General features: G+C 46.3%; 1 protein-coding gene across 1 annotated transcript in view; it reads left to right on the plus strand.

Annotated features, from left to right (window-relative positions):
* LOC148501798 (prominin-1-A-like) overlaps positions 1-21,255 on the plus strand; it is a 158,826-nt gene that overhangs the window by 98,195 nt on the left and 39,376 nt on the right. Inside the window, exons 5-10 of the mRNA XM_088449980.1 lie at positions 315-435; positions 2,760-2,823; positions 5,086-5,175; positions 13,628-13,821; positions 15,319-15,393; positions 17,168-17,231. Coding sequence (XP_088306106.1) covers positions 315-435; positions 2,760-2,823; positions 5,086-5,175; positions 13,628-13,821; positions 15,319-15,393; positions 17,168-17,231 — 608 coding nt within the window. The remainder of the gene's footprint in view (positions 1-314; positions 436-2,759; positions 2,824-5,085; positions 5,176-13,627; positions 13,822-15,318; positions 15,394-17,167; positions 17,232-21,255) is intronic.

The following is a 21,255-nucleotide window of genomic DNA, read 5'->3' on the forward strand; positions in this document are numbered from 1 at the left end:
ATTGCCATATATTGTCTGCAGTATGATATCACAGGGTGTTTGGCAAATCTTACAGAACTTACTGGGGGTAAAACAGGCGGGGTAAGTCTTGCATGTGCATGTTAGTTAATTGCGGTCTTATATACCTGTAGTTGCATTATTTAAACAAGCAAAACATTTAAAACAATGTCTTCTAATAAAGTATTAATTGCCCCATAACCCGGTGTATTTTGGCCTCTTCCCAAACATCTTAGGGCAGCTCTGTTCCTGCACATCATTTACTGCAGGAACCCAGTACCCATCTATTCTGATGTTGTTACTGTTTTCTCCCACAGGGCCGGTGACATTTGTCTGTTTTATAGCAACAGCAAATTTGATACTGCAGTAAATAAAAGCTTTACGTCCTTTAACGATACAATGAATAATCTGGAGACCTACATCAATTCAGTGCCCCAGGTACAGTATGCGATGTGAAATGCGAGTTGCAGTGTATCCGAAAACCAGGTTTGGTCAGCCTCTTGCTGTCCAACTACAAGTCCCAGCATATCCTGTCAGCCTTTGGGACTTCTATTTGTACGACAGGTGGCGGGCACCAGGTTCCCTTATCCCGAAGCAAATGTCTGCCTGCAAAAAAATATCCTTTATTGAACTGTTCCATCTGCTGAGCAAATGAGAGGATTATACAGCTACCTGAGGACTCGGCTTTTATGACCAGTTGCCATTACAGTGATGGATTAAACTGTAAAGATTTATAGGGGGCTTACTGCAAGAAGGCAATTATCTGATACTGCAGCAAGAAAGCTACCACCGTAACGATCAATAGGAGTGTTAAAATAGCCGTAACCTAAAAATAAAGCTAAAAGTAAAACTGTTTTGCGAGCGTCTTTTTCTGTATTGTTGATCCCACGAATGCACATGGCTTGCCATCATCCAGCATGTCCCAATCTACAAGTCACAGTACCAATCCCAGAGACTGTTTCCAAACCTGCAAAAACGCTGTCCAAGACTCCAAGTACAACAATTTACTGACAAAGAGATTTTCATACGACCTTAAAATTGACATTATTTACGTACATCTCCGATGGTTGCAGATCTGCTATATCGGTCGCAGTGTCCCAACGCTGCAGCACGATAGACACGCTGCTGCTGCTGGCGTTTGGGGGAGGAGACAGGGAGCGTTTCAGAAAAAGGGGGCGTGTCGGACTCTTTTTCTGGGCGTCTCGGAGCTGTCGTAACTTCGCTGGCCCTAGCAGTGCGATTTTGTTGGACATGCTGAGTAATCTGAGGGTCACTCAGTGATCTGATGGTAACGCAGTTGATCCGATGCTGAGCCTTCGGATGCAGCAGCGGATCAGGGAAGCTGGCAGCGGGACGGCTTTTTACTTAAGACGCCTACAACGACTTTTGCATAGCTTAGCACAGCCGCTACGTTCAAAGACTCAGCGCCTGTGCTATAGCGCTTATATCTGAATAAGGCCCTCTGTGTGTTAGAGTATGGTACAGACTGTAATTCCACCTACAGATAGACTGTTTGGCACTTGATAGTGCTCATCAGTGTAGGATACAATTTTCTGTTCATCATGCTATCGGTATGGAGATAGCCTATCTGAAACAATGACATCCATTAGAGTTCTTTAAGTAACTTTCTTTGGGCCTGATTCAGACCCACTCGCGAGCGGCTGTCCGCTCGCAAGTGGGTCGATGGTCTGCACTGAGCATGCGCACGACGGAGGGAGCTCCGTCGTGCGCATGCGCCAGACGCGACGAGCGAAGGAAAGTCCTTCGCTCGTTGTGTCTGATCAAAGGGGGCGTGCTGTCGATGTTGATTGACAGCACGCCCCCTTTGGTGGGCGTGCCGGGGGCGTGCCTCCCTGACGGGGGCGTTCCCAAGGGAACGCTCGTATAGGCCCTCATTCAGAGCCGTACGCTCTGAGCAGAGCGCACGCTCTGAATGAGGGCCGCCCTCCATAAAAATGGAGCGTCCTCCTGGACGCTCGTATAGCTGTGGGTCACCACCCACAGCCTATACGAGCGTGCAGTTTGATGGCCGCGATGGTCGTGACCATCGCGACCATCGAAACTGCGAGCCGGAGCCTGCGGTTGAGGTTTTCAACCGCAAGGCCCGGAGTGATTTTGGCTCTATCAGAGCCAAAATCACTCCCACTGACATCACTAGTGATGTCAGTGGGCCGGCTTCTGACGGTAGGCGTTCCCTTGGGAACGCCCCCGTCAGGGAGGCACGCCCCCGGCACGCCTACCAAAGGGGGCGTGCTGTCAATCAACATCGACAGCACGCCCCCTTTGATCAGACACAACGAGCGAAGGACTTTCCTTCGCTCATCGCGTCTGGCGCATGCGCACGACGGAGCTCCCTCCGTCGTGCGCATGCTCAGTGCAGACCATCGACCCACTTGCGAGCGGACAGCCGCTCGCGAGTGGGTCTGGATCAGGCCCTTTGTTCCAATCATTTTTCAGTGAATCAATGACAAATTCCATGTTATTGAGATATAGACAACAATGATTACTAGTTACGTTACAGAACAGATTAATGATAATTGAAGCAGTATTCAGCCCGGGGCGGTTTGATTGCTCTTTTAGGGATGAACCCAACAGCTACCAAAATGCAAATACAGATACTTTTCCCATGAAAATAAATGACAACAGTCAAATAATAATAATTCTTCCTGATTATAAAATATTTTTACATATATGTAATTTGGAGACCTGTCTGGGATACATATCAATCTGTTATGATATCTTTTTCTTTGTATTTCTTCCAGGATGTTGACATTATTATTAATTCAAGCAGCGTACCTATAGACCGCGCCAATAGCACCATTATCGGTAAGTGTAGTGGCAGCCTCGGTGATGTCAGTGCTTCCTGGTGATTTTAATATTTTCATAAATACCGGTTAGGCCCTCAAAAATGGAAAATGGAACCAACGCTATATAAGTGGACCTCTTACAATAATAATATATTTAAATATATATATATATATACACTGTATATATATAATATATATATATATATATATATATAAATTATATATAAATATATATACATACTGTAACTGCGTATATATATATATATATATATATGTGTGTGTGTGTAAAATAACACATTTATTGCACATGTGTAGGAATTAAAATACAAACTCATCTGTTATGTGGCTTAAGAATTGGCTGATTTTATATTACAATATCTATTCTATAATTCCGCTAAACTGTCCTCTAGGACGTGTACACTGACAGCTGGACGGTGGTGCGCCCCTACACCATGGGAGCCCCCACTCACGGCTCCAACAGCAACTAATGCCCCACATGTTCCTCACCATATATAAATATATATATACATATACTGTATATATACTCCCACCAAACTCTTTTGTCCAAATATATTTTACCAGCTTATACAATGACATTTTCTGCTAGTGCTGACACCATGTCAAACTTGGGTGCACAACTCTAAATTACTGATAATAAATAAATGCAATAATATTTTGCAATGAATAGAGGTTTTTAGCATAATCATGGCCAAGGTTATGGGCCTACCCACCATATCCAGGTAACCTCTTTAGGGTAGGTGCCTAACATACTAGGGTTCAACTTCAAATCCAGAGCGCAGGAAACCCCCAATTTAGCCCAGCTAAGCCGCCCCAGGGCATCGCCATAGTAAGAAAAATGCAGTGTAAAGAGATAGTTAAGGGCAGCCACAGCTGCATATTATTATTATTATTATTATTATTATTATCGTTTATTTATATGGCGCCACAAGTGTTCCGCAGCGCCTTACAAAGTACATAAACAAATAGGTTGATTTACAGTGACTTACAGTACAGTACAATACATTACATTACAGGACATGGATAATATACATTGCTACATTCGCGACCATAACACCCAGATAAGCAACAATACAGAGCAACCAAGTGTTAGGTGCCCTGGTAGAGAGTAAGAAGTAGATGAAGGTATATAAAGAAGTACATGTATAATAAACAAACAGTGAAGGGTTAAAATGTGTTATAAAATAAGAATGTGTTATATGTGGTGCCCTGAAACAGATCAACCAAAGCAATCCAGGGGGACCCACGCCCCGAAAATGAACCAAAGTTGCACTACAGTATATAACTTGTAGGACTTAAATGGAGTATATAGGAAAGGTTCCTGGACTGCACACCCTTCATATATATAATGGGAGATGCTAATTAATGAGACTAATTGCAGGCACAGAAACAGACAAATCTCAGGTGCACAACTCCAAATTACTGATAATATATAAATGCAATAACATTTTGCAATCAATAGAGGTTTTCCTTATTGGTTTAAAAGCATGGAGTCTGGTAATGTATATGCACACTGGTATTAGGCACAATTCTAGGTAAGTCCTACAAGTTATATACTGTAGTACAACTTTGGTTAATTTTTGGGGCGTGGGTCCCCCTGGATTGCTTTGGTTGATCTGTTTCAGAGCACCGCATATAACACATTTTTCTTTTATAACACATTTTAACCCTTCACTGTTTATTATAGATGTACTTCACTTTTTTATTTTCAGTCTTTATATCCAGCTGTGGCTGCTCTTAACTATCTCTTTATACTGCACTCTTCTTACTGTGGCGGTGCCCTGGGGTGGCTAGCTGGGCTAGTTTGGGGGTGTTGTGTGCTCTGGATTTGAAACCTAGTATGTTAGGGACCTACCCTAAAGAGGGTACCTGGATATGGTGGGTAGGCCCATAACCTTGGCCATGATTATGCTAAAAACCTCTATTGATTGCAAAATTTTATTGCATTTATATATTATCAGTAATTTGGAGTTGTGCACCTGAGATTTGTCTGTTTCTGTACCATGTCAAACTTAACAGAAGTATTTTTATGACCATGGTATCATCACTAAACTGATTCGGTCTTCAGCATATATAATGGGCATTTAAATGTAAATAATTTTTGTCAAATATATTTGCAGCAAATATATTACAGTATAGTAAATCAAATTCCTAAATAGCATTAGCAAAGTATATTTTAAGAAATACTCTCTAATCTGAGCAATTCATTTAAGTCTCTTGCCAATATTATATTTCATTTTTTTATTTTTATTTTTTTTTGTAGGTATTGGTCCAATTCTTGGCGAGAAGATTAAAAATAAAATTGAGTTGAAAGCAAATAACACTCTGACTACTATTGAAGGATTGGTAAATGGTGAGAGCGTCCGTCCTGTGATTTTATACAGAATAACGTATTGTAATGTAAAAATGTATATTTGTGTAGTACGGTAATATTTGATTGTAGAACTTTAGGGGCTAAATACAATTTTAAATGCATTTTGTCTCCAGATATTTCTCCTGAATGTCCTAATACTAGTACTGATGTCCCTGATGTCCATTGGGTGAGCACAAAGTTACAGAGTCACTGATAATATATGCTCCTACAGGGCTGAAACACGGGTTGTTAGGGAGGGAATTAAGGAAATGTTTGATGATCACTACTGAAGTCGGTTTAAAGTTTTCAACAAAATGTGTAGTGTTCTATAGAGATCAAAAGCAACAGTGCCATCAAAACCTCTCGCAGAAATCTTTATCAAAAATAGGGCACGCCTGGCATGATAAATATTACTTTTAAAAAAAGCGAGAAGATTATCTATGGTCTGTCCTCCTTTCTTCTATTTGCTCCTGTGATTTGGCTTAGCCAAACCTAACCGGGCCCAGTCATCGTACTGTGAAAAGGTTATGGTGGTGAAATTAGTCCTTGGTCCCCGTTTGTAAGTCATTTAACCTTTTAATTGAGAAACCCATGACACAATAATATCAGGCATGCCTCTATTAGCTCTCTTTCTGTGCAGCTTACTGCCCGTGGTGTGGCCCCGCCCCAGCTCTGCAAACAGAGTCTGACTATACAGAAGCGAGGCTGAGCTGTTGCTGCCTCATCTCTCGTCGCCCTGCAGTTCTAGGGAGCTCCACAAAGCTGGTGAGTGTTAACTATAAAAATTATTACAATAAATAAAGAAGATGTTTATAAGTTATAAATATCATCTTTGTATTATTCTAATTATTTTTTTATCAAATCTCAGGAGTATGACAGGGGAGGCTCTTCACGTCTCTGCCCAGTACACTGCTAGACGGGCTGACCGTCAACCGGGCTTTCTGCCCGGCCAGCAGTCAGGGCCTGAGCCGCTCAGAGCCCAGGCCGAGCAGATTTGCCTTCTTTATCACAGAGTCATGATGTCACGTCATGTGACCTGGGGAGGCTGGGAGCTGCCCAAGGAGCCCATAGGAGGATATCAGAAGCTGGACACTGTCGCCAAGGTTGCCCTGTGTGCTTTAAATGCAAGGGCTGACTTTTAGTCCCAGTCTGTCCTTGGCAACTGTCAAAGGTTAAATTATTTGTGATTGTGATCGGATTGGCCCATGATATTATAAACCATTTTGTGGGAGATGTATCAAGCATTGGAGAGAGATAGAGTGGAGAAGTTACCCAAAGCAACCAATCCGCTTCTAACTGTCATTTCATAGACTGTGCTATATAAATGCCATGTAGAAGCTGATTGGTTGCTTGATATAATATTAACAATAATAATAATAATAATAATAATAATAATAATAAAAATAAAAAAAAAACCTCCACTCTATCTCCCTCCAAGACTTGATACATCTCCTGCTAAATCATTCAGAGATCAGATTGAGTGAAACCATTTGTTTCACCTGCACAATATGATCATGCAAATAGGGCAAGGAAGGAAGGGATTCGGTATGTAATGCCGGCGGCTGTTTAGCCGCCAGATCAAATACCGACAGCTGCAGCCCGGCGGGGCGAAATCCAGACACCTTGAGGTAAGTACCCTAACCCTCTCCTCTCCCCCCCCTAACCGTCCCTTAGGAGTGCCTAACCCTAACCTCCCCCCTAGTGCCTAACCCTAACCTCCCCCCTTGGGTGCCTAAACCTAACCCCCCTTCCCCGCTCCCTAAACCTAACCCTCCGGGGGGTGCCTAACCTTAACCTCCCCCCCTAGTGCCTAACCCTAACCCCCCCTTCCCCTAGCCTAACCCTAACCTTCCCAGGGGAGTTGCCTAACACTAAGTCCCCCCGGGGGTCCCTAAACCTAACCCCTCCCCCCATCCCCGGGCTAAGTGTATACTTACCCGGCAGAGAGGACGATCGGTCCGGCGTCCTCGGCATTCCGGCGTCGGAATTAATATAGGCGTCGGTATTTTGCCAGCTATGTTAAATCCCTTGCCGGGAACTACATCCTGGAAGGTAGGCAGAAGGAGAATTGCAAAATACGAAGGCTCATACTGCTTTTGTTTTTGCACAAGTTCGGCTACTTGTGCACTTCCCCATCATTTGGTGCAAACATCTAGAGACCAGGAACCGCCATCTTGGCTTTCAGATCCATGCACTGCTCCGCGAAGTCAGGCGCAAATAGCACAGATCTAGGCACGTGGTCACACCATCGCTCTCGCTGTACTTTTGCATATGAATAAAATTGTGAATCCCATTGATAAGTGATTTTAGTTTTTTTCATTTTAGGGGTTTTTTTTTGGCTTTACCCGCACAACATTCTAGTTTGTGCAAAACCAAGACTGTCTAACCGGGCTGATCTTACATTGCTGCATGTCTGTATGGCTGTCTGTTCCCATGGACGGTGATCCATCTTTTAAGATCATTAAACAAATATGTATCACTCTTAAACAAATATTTTGCTGTGTACTCTGGTGCATTTATCTATGTTGTACAGCTGAGCACTTAGTTATAGATAATGCTAAATGTTTGTTAGCTCGTTATTTGCACAAGGGAGAGTTTAGATTTGCATTAGAAGAAATTAAAGTTTACAATCCTTAATAAGCTTCCTGTTCATGTACCTACTTAATCTGGTCATGCCGTGATTTGGGGGTAACTTATTTACCAAGTGTTGCAAATTTACTAAAGGCGAGTATCCACTACTAGATATACAAATGAGAGCACGATTACGACATTGCAATCGTGCTCTCGTTTGTATATCTAGTGATGTGCCTAGACTGATCGTTCACTCGTTCAGTCCAGGCACATCCATCATCCCTGCACATGCTGAACCTGACGGGAACGTCAGCTTGACCAGCATGTACGGGCGATGACAGATGTCGGAAGTGACCAGCGTGTACGCGCATCGCTGGTTGCTTCCGACCAAAACATGACCGATGCACGCGCGATTTCCAAGCGATTGCACGATAACGACGTCGTTATCGTGCAATCGCTTGCTAAAATCGCCTAGTGGATACCCCCCTTTAGCGGTGGATTATGCAAGCTGTAGATTCTCAGAGCATTTAAGGAACTTTAAAACAGAAATAATATCCTGGAGCTTACAATCTATGTGAGCCAATTAACCTACCAGTATATTTTTGGTTTGTGGGAGGAGACCGGAATACCCGGAGGAAACCTACGCAAGGAGAGGGAGAACATACAAACTCCACATAGTTAGGGCCATGGTGAAAAACTAAACACATTACTCATCACCTGATATACTCTGTGCTGCTGGAGGATCCGTCTCCATTCCCCTCCTCACATCATGACACTGTTCCAGTCACATGCAGCCCTGTCCTCACTAGCACTCATCTCCTGATACACTCTGTGCTGCTGGAGTAACTGCTTGCTCCACTATATAACTCCCAGTCTGTGGTATCCTGTTGCTTCCATTCTACTTCTCACACCATGACCATATTTGCCTACCCTCTCAGAATAGCAGGGAGGCTCACAAAAATCGGGTGGCACTCCCGGCATCCCCAGAAAGATGGACAAGTCCCTCAGGGGCTGGGGAAGTGGGCGGCACAGACGGCCAATGACGTCATCTCATTGTGGCTCCACCCCCCACTTCTTGGCTTTGCACAGCGGGGAGCGGGGCTATGATGACGTGATCGTGCCATCACACCCCCCAGACACAAGGTCAGCAAGTACGACAAAGATACTGCCTCTGCCCTCATTAATACATTACTCATATCCTGATGTACTCTGTGCTGCTGGGGGATCCTGCCCTATTACATAATAACTCTCTGGCATTCTGCTGCCTCCATTCCCCTCCTCACATCATTGCACTGCACACCCAGTCCTGTCCTCACTCATGCATCTCTCATCTCCTGATATACTCTGCGCTGCTGTGGACCATGCTCCTCCTACTAACAGGACAGCCGATGCAAACTGCATGTCTGGGAGAGAAGGTCATTCCCTTCAGGAGCTATCTTCTAGTATTTTTCATTTTTCCTTCAGAAAAAATACAAACAAATAGAAATACTAGAAGACGGGATGCAGTTATGAGACCGGCGGCCGCAATCCCGACACTGTAATCCTGGCAACGGATTTAACATAGGTGTTGAAATACCAACGCCTATGTTAATACCGACGCTGAAACGCCGGAACCGATTGTTCTCTGCCGGGGGTGAGTATACACTTAGCCGGGGGTGGGGGGGTGTTAGGTTTAGGACCCCTGGGGGGATGTGGGGTTAGGCACCCCCTGGGGTTATGGTTAGGGTGCGGGGAGAGGTTTAGGCACTAAAGGAGGGAGGTTAGGGTTAGGCACTAGGGGGGTGGTTAGGCTTAGGCACCCCTAAGGGAGGGTTAGGGATAGTATAATTACCTGCGCTGTATGGATTTTTACCCATCGGGCTCCGGGCTTTGGGATTGGAACCGCCAGGCTGACGTCCGACGGTCATTCATATTGATTCCCTAGAAGACATCTGGACTATACAGTATTTATCTCAGTCTGTGGATCCCTACTAGGGAGTCCAATCCCGGGATCGAAAAAAACTCAATCCCGGGATTCCCGGGATTGTTCTGGTTTAAAAGTAAAAAGAGCCTCCCGCCCAGTCCCCACAGTGTCCTGTAGAGCGGTGGGTCACGTGGGCAGTCCAGTCAGCATCGGGCTGCGCAGCGTGACCTCTGTCCTCACGTCACGGTGCGCAGTGCCAGCTGGTTGAAGGGGGAGGCGGGCAGTGTCTGAACACGGTAGTGTCTAGATGCCCTTCATGGAGAGGACCTTGACGTCATCAGCTACTGCCAACGTCATTCCCTACCATCCACATGGACATAGAGGGGGAATATAATCTTGTGGCAAGCAAAGGGACAAGTTTCTTCTTTAGGTGGACTTTATGGGCATGGAATCGCACTTCTGCCCTCACTGCACGTCATTTCCAGGTCCTTAGTATGGCCAATGGCGGGATTGGTGGAGGCTTCCAATCCCGGGATTCAATCCCGGCCATTTTTAGGCCAAAATCCTTAATATCCCGGGATTAGCCTCCCTAATCCCTGCTGCATCTATCCCCCCTTCCACATCAGGACTGTGAGCCTAATTCAGACCCGCTCGCGAGCGTAGGACGCTCGCAAGCGGGTCGATGGTGCCCTAATGCGCATGACGGAGGGAGCTCCATCGTGCGCATGCGCGAGACCTGCATAGCGACAGCCAAGCTGTCGCTCCGGGTCTCGCACCAAAGGGGGCGTGTTGTCGATGGTGACTAACAGCACGCCCCCTTTGGTCGGCGTGCCGGGGGCGTGGCTGCCAGACGGAGGCGTTCCCATGGGAACGCCTACCATCTGAGTCCGGCCCCACTGACATCAGTAGTGATGTCAGTGGGAGTGATTTTGGCTCTGATAGAGCCAAAATCACTTCAGGGCTTGCGGCAGCGAGACCCTACCGCAGGGTCTCGTCGCAAGCCCGATGGTCGCGATGGTCTTGACCATCGCGACCATCATCATGGACGCTCGCTATAGCTGTGGGTGGTAACCCACAGCTATGCGAGCGTCCATGAGGCCGCTCCAAGTTGAGGTAGGAGGGCCCTGATTCAGAGCGAGCGCTCTGATCAGAGCGTCCGGCTCTGAATCAGGCCCTGTGCTCCTATCACATTTCCACTCATCCTGAAATACTCTGTGCTACTGACTTGAACATTCTGATGCCCTGGTGGGTTTCAGAGCCTGATTCAGAGCCGGACGCTATTTGCGCTCGCTCGTCCAGAAAAACGGGCTGTCTATTTAAATTGACCGTTCGCTCTTTGCGGTCTGTTGACGCCTCTATGTCTGAACGAGCGAACAAAACATGCGGACGTTTTTTTGTAAAAAACGCCCCCTGGCCGCTCGCATCTTACGTCATCTCCGCTATTTATTAGATTAATCAAGTACATCGAAAGGCGAATTAACTGCTCGCTATTCTTGTGGTAGCATTTTCCTACCGCAATCATGCGAGCAATTCTGGCTAAAAGACACCCAACTGATGTGGTCGATGACGCTGCTTTGTTAATTATGCACACCCATTAAACGCCCGTTTTGACCGTTTGGCACGCCTGCGTTCGGATCTCCACTCCCCATTTTCAAGCACCTTCACCTGTTACCACCCACAAACGCCTCATCCTGTCCGCACTGACTGGTTCGCGCATGCGTACTAAAACCCATACGCGAACATCGCTCAGAACGAACGAGCGGCCGCTTACGAGCGGCTCTGAATCAGGCCCTCACAGGTTGCTGTAGCCCTGCCCACTTCTAAACGAGGGGCATGCAGATGAACAGGAGATGAAGAATGATTGCATCACAACGTGTCCAAAGCACCCAAGCTCTTGTTCCCATAAAACAGATCAGAAACCGACTCTGGTAACAGGAAATAATGTTTGTAAAAAATATATGCAGTCATGTGTATAGAGGCGTTCTCATTCCCAGAAACCAAGACTAGAAATAGCCAGGATTAGAATCATGCAATGCAATAAGGGAACACTCCTTTCTTTTATAGACAGCAAATATGTACTTGGTTTCAGACAACTTTGTTAAAGAAAGATTAACGCAAGAACGAGTTATATCAGGTGTTGTAGAACCTTATTGTACTGGAAAATAATGGCAACGTGGTTTTAAAAGCTCACTGGTCTCCTTAACACCTCAATATGTGCTGAATAGAAAAGATTCTCTAATGCCGTTTGTCTCATTTGTTGGGTCTGCGGAGCGATGGCTCAGCTCCCCGGTGATATTGACCGTCAGGGGTAAGAGGACTCTCACCGCTGCACAGTGGAACTGAAAGCCTAGGCTTGTAATTCTAGTTCATCTAGCAGAAAATATAGGTAATAATCCAGGACGGTCTTTCTCGTCTCCTTCATGCTCTGTGGGAGCCGGGGAGCGCGCCGCAGGCGACAGAGATGGCTGGGGCAGAGAAGAGAGGGCCTCATTCAGAGGCGGTCGGAGGATGCAAGCGGTCGCTCAGAAACTGGGCGGCCACTTGCATCCTGACCGCCCGCCTCTGTTGCGGTCGTTAGGCTGTGGGTTAACACCCACAGCTCTAACGACCCCTCGGGTGATGGTCGCGATGGTCAGAGACCATTGCGACCATCGGGGCTTACGACGAGACCCTAGGGTAGGGTCTCCCTTGTCGTAAGCCCCGGAGAGCTTCTGGCTCTGTCAGAGCCGGAAGCTCTCCACTGACATCACTAGTGATGTCAGTGGGGCCTCCCCCAAACAGTAAGCGTTCCCATGGGAACGCCTCCGCTTGGGCTGCCACCCCCCCGGCCCGCCTTCCAAACGGGGCGAGCTGTCAATCAACATCAACAGCTCGCCCCCTTTGGATCGAGACCCACTACGACCGGCGCTGTCGGTCGTAGCGGGTCTCACGCATGCGCACGACGGTGCCGGCGCCGCGTGCGCATATTCTGTGGGGGGCCATTGACCCGGTCCGAGCGCATCGGCGCTAACTACCGGGTCTGAATGACCCACGAGAGTCCTGTTGCCCCGGCACGGGGTAGGTATGACAGCAGTCCGGGGGTGGGCAGGGCTATGGTGTACTGGCCTTTGCCGGGTCCTAACTACCAGTTAATTGATAAGATTAAAAAGATTTAAATCTGACAATATTAAATATTTTGTGGTTTCTTTTGGGGGGAAAAAATGCTTAATGATAAAAATATTATTATTATTAATAATAATAATAATAATAATAATAATGAAAAATAGGTTTTTCCCTTTTCTGAGATGTGGATAGTGATTGTTATCCTAAAATCGTCTTCTCCGTGCTTTACATGGGGAAGCTATCTGCCATAGTGACCAGCAATGGTTTCCGCCAGCGATACTCAGCCATAGCAATTGCCAGCAGGAGCCTTTGATAAATAGGAAAAAACCCTATCTGGCAAACACCGCCATCTTCACTAGAGATATGTTTGGAAAGCTTTAATATATACGGCCATATTCAATTTGGAGCGAAAAGTCCTTCATCGGCGATAATTTATTGCCGATGACGTCATTTTCGCCATTTTCACTTATCCCCATATTCAATTTCAAAGACTTTTCGCAGGTGCGAAAAGTCTTTGTAAAAAAACGGGGATAAGTTTTCTTCACTGCTTAGGTGGCGAAAAAAAAGTGCAGAATTGGGGTTTTGGGGTGCAGAATTAAAAAAAAAAATAGCCTGCAGCCTTTGGAATGTCCCCTTTAAGTAATCTGTGGCAAAACATTTTAAAAAAATTAGCATAGGACACCCACAAAATGGCAGCCGCCAGCCTGCTCTCAAGGTGTCAGACACAACATAGTACAGGTTTAGTCTTTTTACCCTTTACATTTATCTAAATTTATGCTTTACGTTTTAGAGCTCATGGTCACACATGGTTACGGATATTATAAGACACAGGAAATAATTGAATATAGCATGATCAATGTTGTTTCTCTTTTGTAGATCTAAATGCCACAGCCAAGGCCTTGAACGCCGTGAACGACTCCTTTAACACCTTGCAGGACCAACAGAGGCAGCTCGTTAACAACCTCACTACATTGAGAAACCAGATTAACAATACGCTGACATCATGTGGCGCGCAGTGCTCCTCCGGCCCCAACGTCGCTGACCTTACCATAGACGCTGACTTTCATACGGTAACGACCCATTCCTCAAAACTTTGCTTGTTTTTTTTTTTTAAAGAAACGCCTCACTTAGGAGTAGTAGTCTTATACCATCTAAAGAGGACAAAATGGAGGTGTTGCCAATAGCAACCAACCAGATTGTAGCTATCATTTATCTAAACGTAGTTAAAAATGATAGCTACAGTCTGATTGGTTGGTATGGGCAACATCCCTTTTTGCCCCTTTTAGAAGGTTTCATACATCTCCCCCTTGGTACTAGGTTGTTTTCATTAAGTCCTTGAGATTGATGCATGTGTTATGGGAAGTGGGCCTCAAACTGAATATGTTTATCGTGGTATAATAATGCCAGTTGCTCAATGACTTTACTCACTCTGGGGGTCATTAATCTGAATTCCTGCTCCTCCTACTGATATCCCATCTGCATAGATATTTCTAATTTATTAAAAAACATTTTTTTCTTATGTTCCACCCCCTCTGTAGAGTCCTCTGATGGTGGCGATGACCATCCCGGAGGGTAGCAGTTTTGTTTTCAACCCCATACCCAATTTGTTTGTCTTTGTTTATTATTTCCCCCCCTTATCCTGTTCTATTGCTGGTTGCCCCCTACAGGTAAGCCGCCTCCCCCCCCCCCATACCACCCCTCCATTATGATCGTACGTCTTGCGGTTCAGGAAAGTAATGTCATAAATAGACAATAACACTACAGATGTATATTTACTCCTGATGCCAAAATCACAAAGGTCCCAGGTGCCTATGACTCCATGGAGGGAATTCAGTTCAGCACAATGTGATGCCGGTAAAAGCTGCGATGTCCAGCTGCGCACATCACTGTTTAAAGCGGTAGACACCACTATGTGGTGTGAAGTTGGGAGCAAGGTAAAATAAGTATGTAACTGCACTGAGCCTTGGAGAGTTATAAAGTGGACAGTGATAAAGTACCAACCAATCAGCTCCTAACTGTCAGTTTTAACGCCTGCATTTGAAAAATGACAGTTAGGAGCTGATTGGTTGGTACTTTATCACTCTCCGAGGCTTAATGCATCTCCCCCTGTATGTGGAACAAACCATATTGTATTGCATTGCAATGCAGGGGTTGCAAATACATGTATTATTCTGAGTGCATTACCGGCACTTTCTGTACAGGGTACTCATCGTACTGAATTGAATCCCCCCCTCTCTGTTTCATGAGATGCAAGGCTCACTGGTGCCCCCATCCCTAACTGTCACATATAGACAGGAAAGCCGAATGTACTGGACAATTGTCAGCTGAACAGTTACAGCAGCCATCCAGAGAAATCCAGGATAATAACCCTGTTTACTTTGCAACGCCTGTCAGTATGAATGAAATGACCATTTACAGGCATTAGTTGGCTTTCTCAGCAATGTTTGTCCCAGGCATGGAAACTTCCCTATTGGGGGACTGGGGTCCGGTCTTCAGAAAACACTGCACAGCTCCTCCGTATTTCACCTCTGTTAGCAATGCTAATTCTCATACCTGTGTCTTTACAGATTCCAGATTTTACTGGACAGCTGAAAACTATAAATGATTTTCTGGACTCCGGAGTTGAAAGCACTATTGGGAAGGTGTGTTGGAATGTCTGCTGTTAGTTGATAGTTGCTGGGGTGGAGGGCAATAAATGTGTAAATTCTATCTCTTAAATGCACATCAGTGTTTTTCCACTACCTGAGTGTATCGCCACCCCGAGAGAAGAGCTGGCGGCGTAGTCACTGACTCTTCTAGTTGGGGCGAGTTGTGCAGGATTGTGGCTAACTGCTGCAGTCACATAATTCACAGATGTGGAGTGCCGAGGTGAGAAGGGGGCCCTACTCCATACAGCAGGCCTGGCCAACCTGTGGCTCTCCAGTTGCTGTGAAACTACAAGTCCCAGCATGCCTTGCCAGAGTTTTAGCATTCCCTAATAGCAATACTGTGGCAAGGCATCCTGGGACTTGTAGTTTCACAACAGCTGGAGAGCCACAGGTTGGCCAGGCCTGCCATACAGCTTTTATCATTTGGTCCCCAGGTATCAATAACCACGTTATGTAGTTCCTGACCATGAAACCAGCGCACCAAGCACTCCGTCTGTACTCAGATTTGGCCAGGCTCTATGTGGCCATACCGCCTCTATCCATCCGCGAGTTAAAGCAGCACAACTGACACCACATATGCGCCAGCCTTATCCTTGGCACAAGAAATCTGTCAGCCGGATCGCTGCGTATACTCATTCCTCCATAGCTTCTCCGCAGTTTGGCCTACACCCCACGGCACACTTATCCTATGTGCCAGCAGACCCCCTGCCGTCTGGTTACCCCCATTTAGCGGCAAGTAGGGGTACGGCTCAGTTGTGTGCGTCCATGAATAGCCCACAGAGCCGCAGAGGGTGCGTATGTTCACACCGAATGCTTGCGCAACGCGACAAATGGCAGGTGCGGCCACTTTGTGGGCCACACTGAATCCGGCTCTGTGCGCAGGATGCACACTGCGCACATCCATAATGGTGGTTTAGTTCTCCAGGAATAGAAATCTGTAACCAGAGATTATATTTATAAAGTCTTCGTGCTTAAGAGAGCAGCTCTTGTGATGCGTTCAGGTATTCACAATGCTACGGTTATAAGAGGTCACTTTGTTATGTAAACGTAATAATCATTTATTCTTGTTTTAATCACAAAATATGAATGATGCAGATAAGATTTTTCTTTAACTGGTATTTGCAGATGTTCTTATTTCAGATGCAATGCCCACCCAATTTAAATATTTAACATTACCCTGTCCTGCAGCCAACTAGCGGAACAACTGGGAGGTTCTTGTAACTGCTGTTCCGCTAGTTTTGAGGGTTGGGGACAGGCAAATTTAGACAAAATATTTTGGATGGACATCTGCTTTTATTTACATGCGGATGAAACATGTTACAGGTTGAGTCTCCCATATCCAAAATGCTCGGACCAGGGGTATTTTGGATAACGGAATATTCCGTAGTTTGGAATAATTGCATACCATACTGAAATTTCTTAGGAATAGGGCCCAAATCTAAACACAGAATGCATTGCTGTAAAATATATACACCTTATACACACAGCCTGCAGGTAATTTTATTCAATATTTCCAATAATTTTGTGGCTCAAACAAAGTTTGTGTATGTACTTGAAATTCATTTATGTTTCATATACACCTTAAACACAAAGCCTATAGGTCATTTTATACTTTTTGTTTAGGGCACAAAATTATTAAACATAGTTGAGCCATCAAAAAGCAAAAGGTTTCACTATCTTAGTCATGCTAAAAATATTCCGTATTTTGGAATATTCCGTATTTCGTATGTAGTGTGTTGTTTACAGCTTTGGTTTATTTTAAATACAGGCCCGTCAGACCATAAATGACATTCCTCAGACTGTGACCAATCAAACGAAGTCTTCTGTACAATGTAAGTTGTTAAACCTTCAGCTAATGCTCAGCATTGCTTAAATAGGGCATAAATCATATTGTGGGAATTTATGGCTGGTAGTGCAAACACATTTCCTATAATGCTAGCATTACAGTAAATAGTAATAATTAATAACTTACACTTTAAAGACTGTTTCAGTAGAGATGCGATATCAGAGATTTGAAACCTCACCACCCATCTATATATATATATATATATATATGGCTAACACTGCTCCTCACCTCTATGGGAGGAATTCAAGTGTGTTGCGCATCAGCGGCCACTAGATGGCGACCAACGGAGCGATTTAATTGTTGCTCCGTTCTGGTGCGCACAGCCGCCGGCGCTGACATCTCTACTCGCAACTGCTGAGCATAAGTGACCGAAAACGGGACTTTTTTGCGGGCGCTACAATGTCCCGTCATTTTGACAGGCTGCTAACTAGTAGCCTTATAAAAAGCCAATGCCTGGCTTGTGACTCTGACTAGTCTTTGTACATACTGGGACAGATTCAATTAACCAAGCTAATTACCATGGGCTTGTAGCAGTGTCCGGGGGTATTCAATTGCAGCCCACTATAATCCCACAGCTGCACTTACCCACCTGAGTCTCGAATATAAATAGCAGCCACCGCGAGCGCTCGTTAACCCATAGCGTCGGGCACTTAAGCTGGAATCTATGTTTTAAAGCTCATTAGCCGCGAGCTTACCGAGTGAGGAAATGTACTTGTATATAAATAGCTTCAGGCGTTAAAGTCCGGGGCTTGTAGCCTGCGCTAAGTACCGCATCTGATTGAATCCAGCCCACTGTATCTATATTGGCCCATAGCTGACAGAACGGTAGACCTCATATATAGGACCAAGCATCACATGGTGGATATGGTACATCCCATCGCTTATCCTGTACATACCAGCATTAATATATTAATGTACCTAGAAATGTGATTAAAGTCGCAAACGATAGCTCTCCCGATAAGAAGCCCATAGACTTCTATTGGATGCGTACTGGGGGCCTGATTCAGAGCCGGAATCTCTGAATCAGGGCGTTTTTTGACCACCCACAGGTATTGCGAGCGGCCAGGTGATGGTTGCGATGGTCTCGACCATCGCGACCGTTGGGGCTTGTTACGAGACCCTTGTGGTAGGGTCTCGTTCCCGCAAGCCCTAGTGAGCTTTCGGCTCTATGCCCACCCCCCCTGCCCGCCTCCAAAACTGGGCAAGCTGTCAATCAAAATCGACAGCTGTCCCGCTTTGGTGCGAGACCCGTAGTGACGAAGCGCCGTCGCTAGCCGGGTCTCGCGCATGCGCACGGCGGAGCCGGCTCCGGCGTGCGTATGCGCAGTGGCCAAACATCGACCCGCTCGCGAGCGGGTCTGAATCAGGCCCAGGGTCCGAGCTCCGGAAAGTATCGCTTTCCCGGAGCTTGGTACATTTGGGAATGCAGCCAAAACTCAGAAAACGTGGGTCTTCTGAGGTTTGAGCACATTTCAGGCTTCAGTACATCCCAACCAAAGGCTAAAATTCTGTTTTTTTATTTATTATTATTATCCTTTATTTATATGGCGCCACAAGGGGTCCACAGTGTCCTACAAAGTACAAAACCAGAAATGAAAGTGACATAAAATACAGATCATCGCAGAACATGGACATTGTTTATAAAAATTGCTGCATCAGACGTCATTAAACTCAAATAGGCAGCAGGGTAGCAGAACCCAAAGGTTAGATGCTGGTGTAGGCAGTGGGGAGTAGATGATGGTAGAAGTATGGGAAGGATAAGCACCTGAGGGAAGAGGGCCCTGCTCATGAGAGCTTACAGTTTAGAGGGGGGAGACAAAATGGAGAGAGAGTGAGCAAGGAGCATGGAGAAGTGTGTTAGGATGAGAGCTGGAAGGCTTTAATGAAGAAATGGGTCATGATGAGAACTTGTTTTGAAGGTTTGTAGAGAGATTAAGAGTCTGAGAGGGAGAGGGAGAGAGTTCCAGTGGTGAGAAGCAGCAAGGGCTAAATCTTGGAGGCGAGTGGGAGGAAGTAATCAGTTGGAAAGAGAAGTGGCATTCATGGGTGGAGCGAAGATGGCAGGTGGGAGTGTGTGAACAGAGATGGGGTCAGAGATGTAAATAGGAGAGGATTGGGTGAGTGCTTTGTAAGTGACTGTGAGAAGTTTTAATTGGGTTCTGAAGGGGAAGAGGAGCCAGTGTAGGGCTTGTAGGAGAGGGAAGACAGATGTAGACCGTTTGGAAAGGACGATGATTCGGGCAGCAGCACTGAGGACAAATTGTAGTGGAGACAGGTGGGAGTCAGGGAGGCCAGATAGGAGGTTGTTGCAGTAGTCCAATATGGAGATGACCAGTGAGTGGATGAGGGTCTTAATTGCCTCCAGGGTGAGAAAGGGTTTGATCCTGGAGATATTTTTGAGTTGGAAATGGCAGGACGGCAAGAGGTGCTGGATGTGTGGTTTGAAGGAGAAGGAGGAGTCCAGGATGACTCTAAGACAGTGCACTTGGAGGCTAGTGGAGATAGTTGTGCTGTCAATAGAAAAATAAATTGTGGGAGGTGAGGGTGTTCTGGAGGGTGAGAAGATTATCATATCGATCTTGGACATGTTTAGTATAAGAAATCGCTGGGACATCCAGGAAGAGATAGCAGAGAGATAGTTGGAGATACGAGTGAGGAGAGAGGGGGAGAGGTCAGAGGAGGAAAAGTAGATCGGAACGTCATCAGCATAGACATGATATTGGAGGCTGAAGGAGATGATGAGCTCCCCTAAGGAGGACATATCGAGGGAGAATAGGAGAGGTCCAAGACACCAACTGGCAGAGGAAGTGGGGGGGAAATAGAGTCATGAGAGGTGACAGCAAAGGAACGATCAGAGAGGGTAGGAGGATTTGCAGGAGGAGAGGGTGGTCCACAGTGTCAAAAGCAGCAGAGATGTCCAGGAGAATGAGCAGAGACTAGTGGCCCTTGGATTTGGCAGCAAGGAGATCATTGCTGACTTTAGTGAGGGCAGTTTCTGTAGAGTGGAGAGGATGAAAGCCAGACTGAAATGGGTCAAGCAGGGAGTGGGAGGAAAGAAAGGCAGTGAGGCAATTGGGGTAGTAGCAGTGACATCACAAGGGGGTGCGGGCCGCACCCAGGTGTCACCCGCCGTGGGGTGACACCAAGGTGCAGACTCCCCCTCAGTGACAGGAGCCGGGTGCTGCACTGTAGTATTAAGTGCAGCACTCGGCTCCTGACACTATGAGGGAGCCGGCACTGCACACAGGACAGGGCGGCTCGGACCACCGGTAAAAGGCACGGGATGGAGTTTGGGCCACGATGCCACATCCCTTCCCGTGAGGCCACACCTCCTTCTCACGAGGCCACGCTTCTTTTTCGTCGGGGCGCGCCTCCGCCTCGCGCACAGCATCCCTCCCCGCACCAGGTGACAACGCGTGGAGGGACGACACTGGGTAGTAGCTAAATAGAGTGTCAGGATGAAGGGTGGCTTTTCTAAGAATGGGGGAAAACAAGTACAAACTCCCCTTTGTCACTTAATTTACAATTATCCAGGTATGTTTAGATTTCGGGGGATATGGCCTATTTTTGGTGGGCCAATGGGAGGCTTTGGGTGGAGTCCAGGCGTTGCTTGCTAAGAATAGATAAGTGTATCTGGTCTATGGAAGTGGTTCAAAATGAGCAGAATATTAGGAGAAAAGTGATGAGTGGGATGAGTGTAAAGTGGTAAGGGCTGATTCTGGTGTTACACCTAGACGTCTGCACTGTGGACCTCATTCAAAGGCGGTCGTTAGATGCAAGCGGTCGCTCTGAATGAGGGCGGCCGCTTGCATCTTGTAGTGCCGCCTCTTGGTCGATCGCTAAGCTGTGGGTCACCACCCACAGCTCTAGCGACCAACCAGGGTGCTGGTCGCGATGGTCAAGACTATCGCGACCGCTGGGGCTTGCGACGAGACCCTAAGGTTGGGTCTCGGCACTCGGAAGCCCCAGGGAGCTTCCTGCTCTGATCGAGCAGGAAGCTCACCACTGAC

The sequence above is a fragment of the Taudactylus pleione genome, unplaced genomic scaffold (assembly GCF_031769625.1).
Source record: "Taudactylus pleione unplaced genomic scaffold, aTauple2 ptg000502l, whole genome shotgun sequence".
NCBI lineage: Eukaryota > Metazoa > Chordata > Amphibia > Anura > Myobatrachidae > Taudactylus > Taudactylus pleione.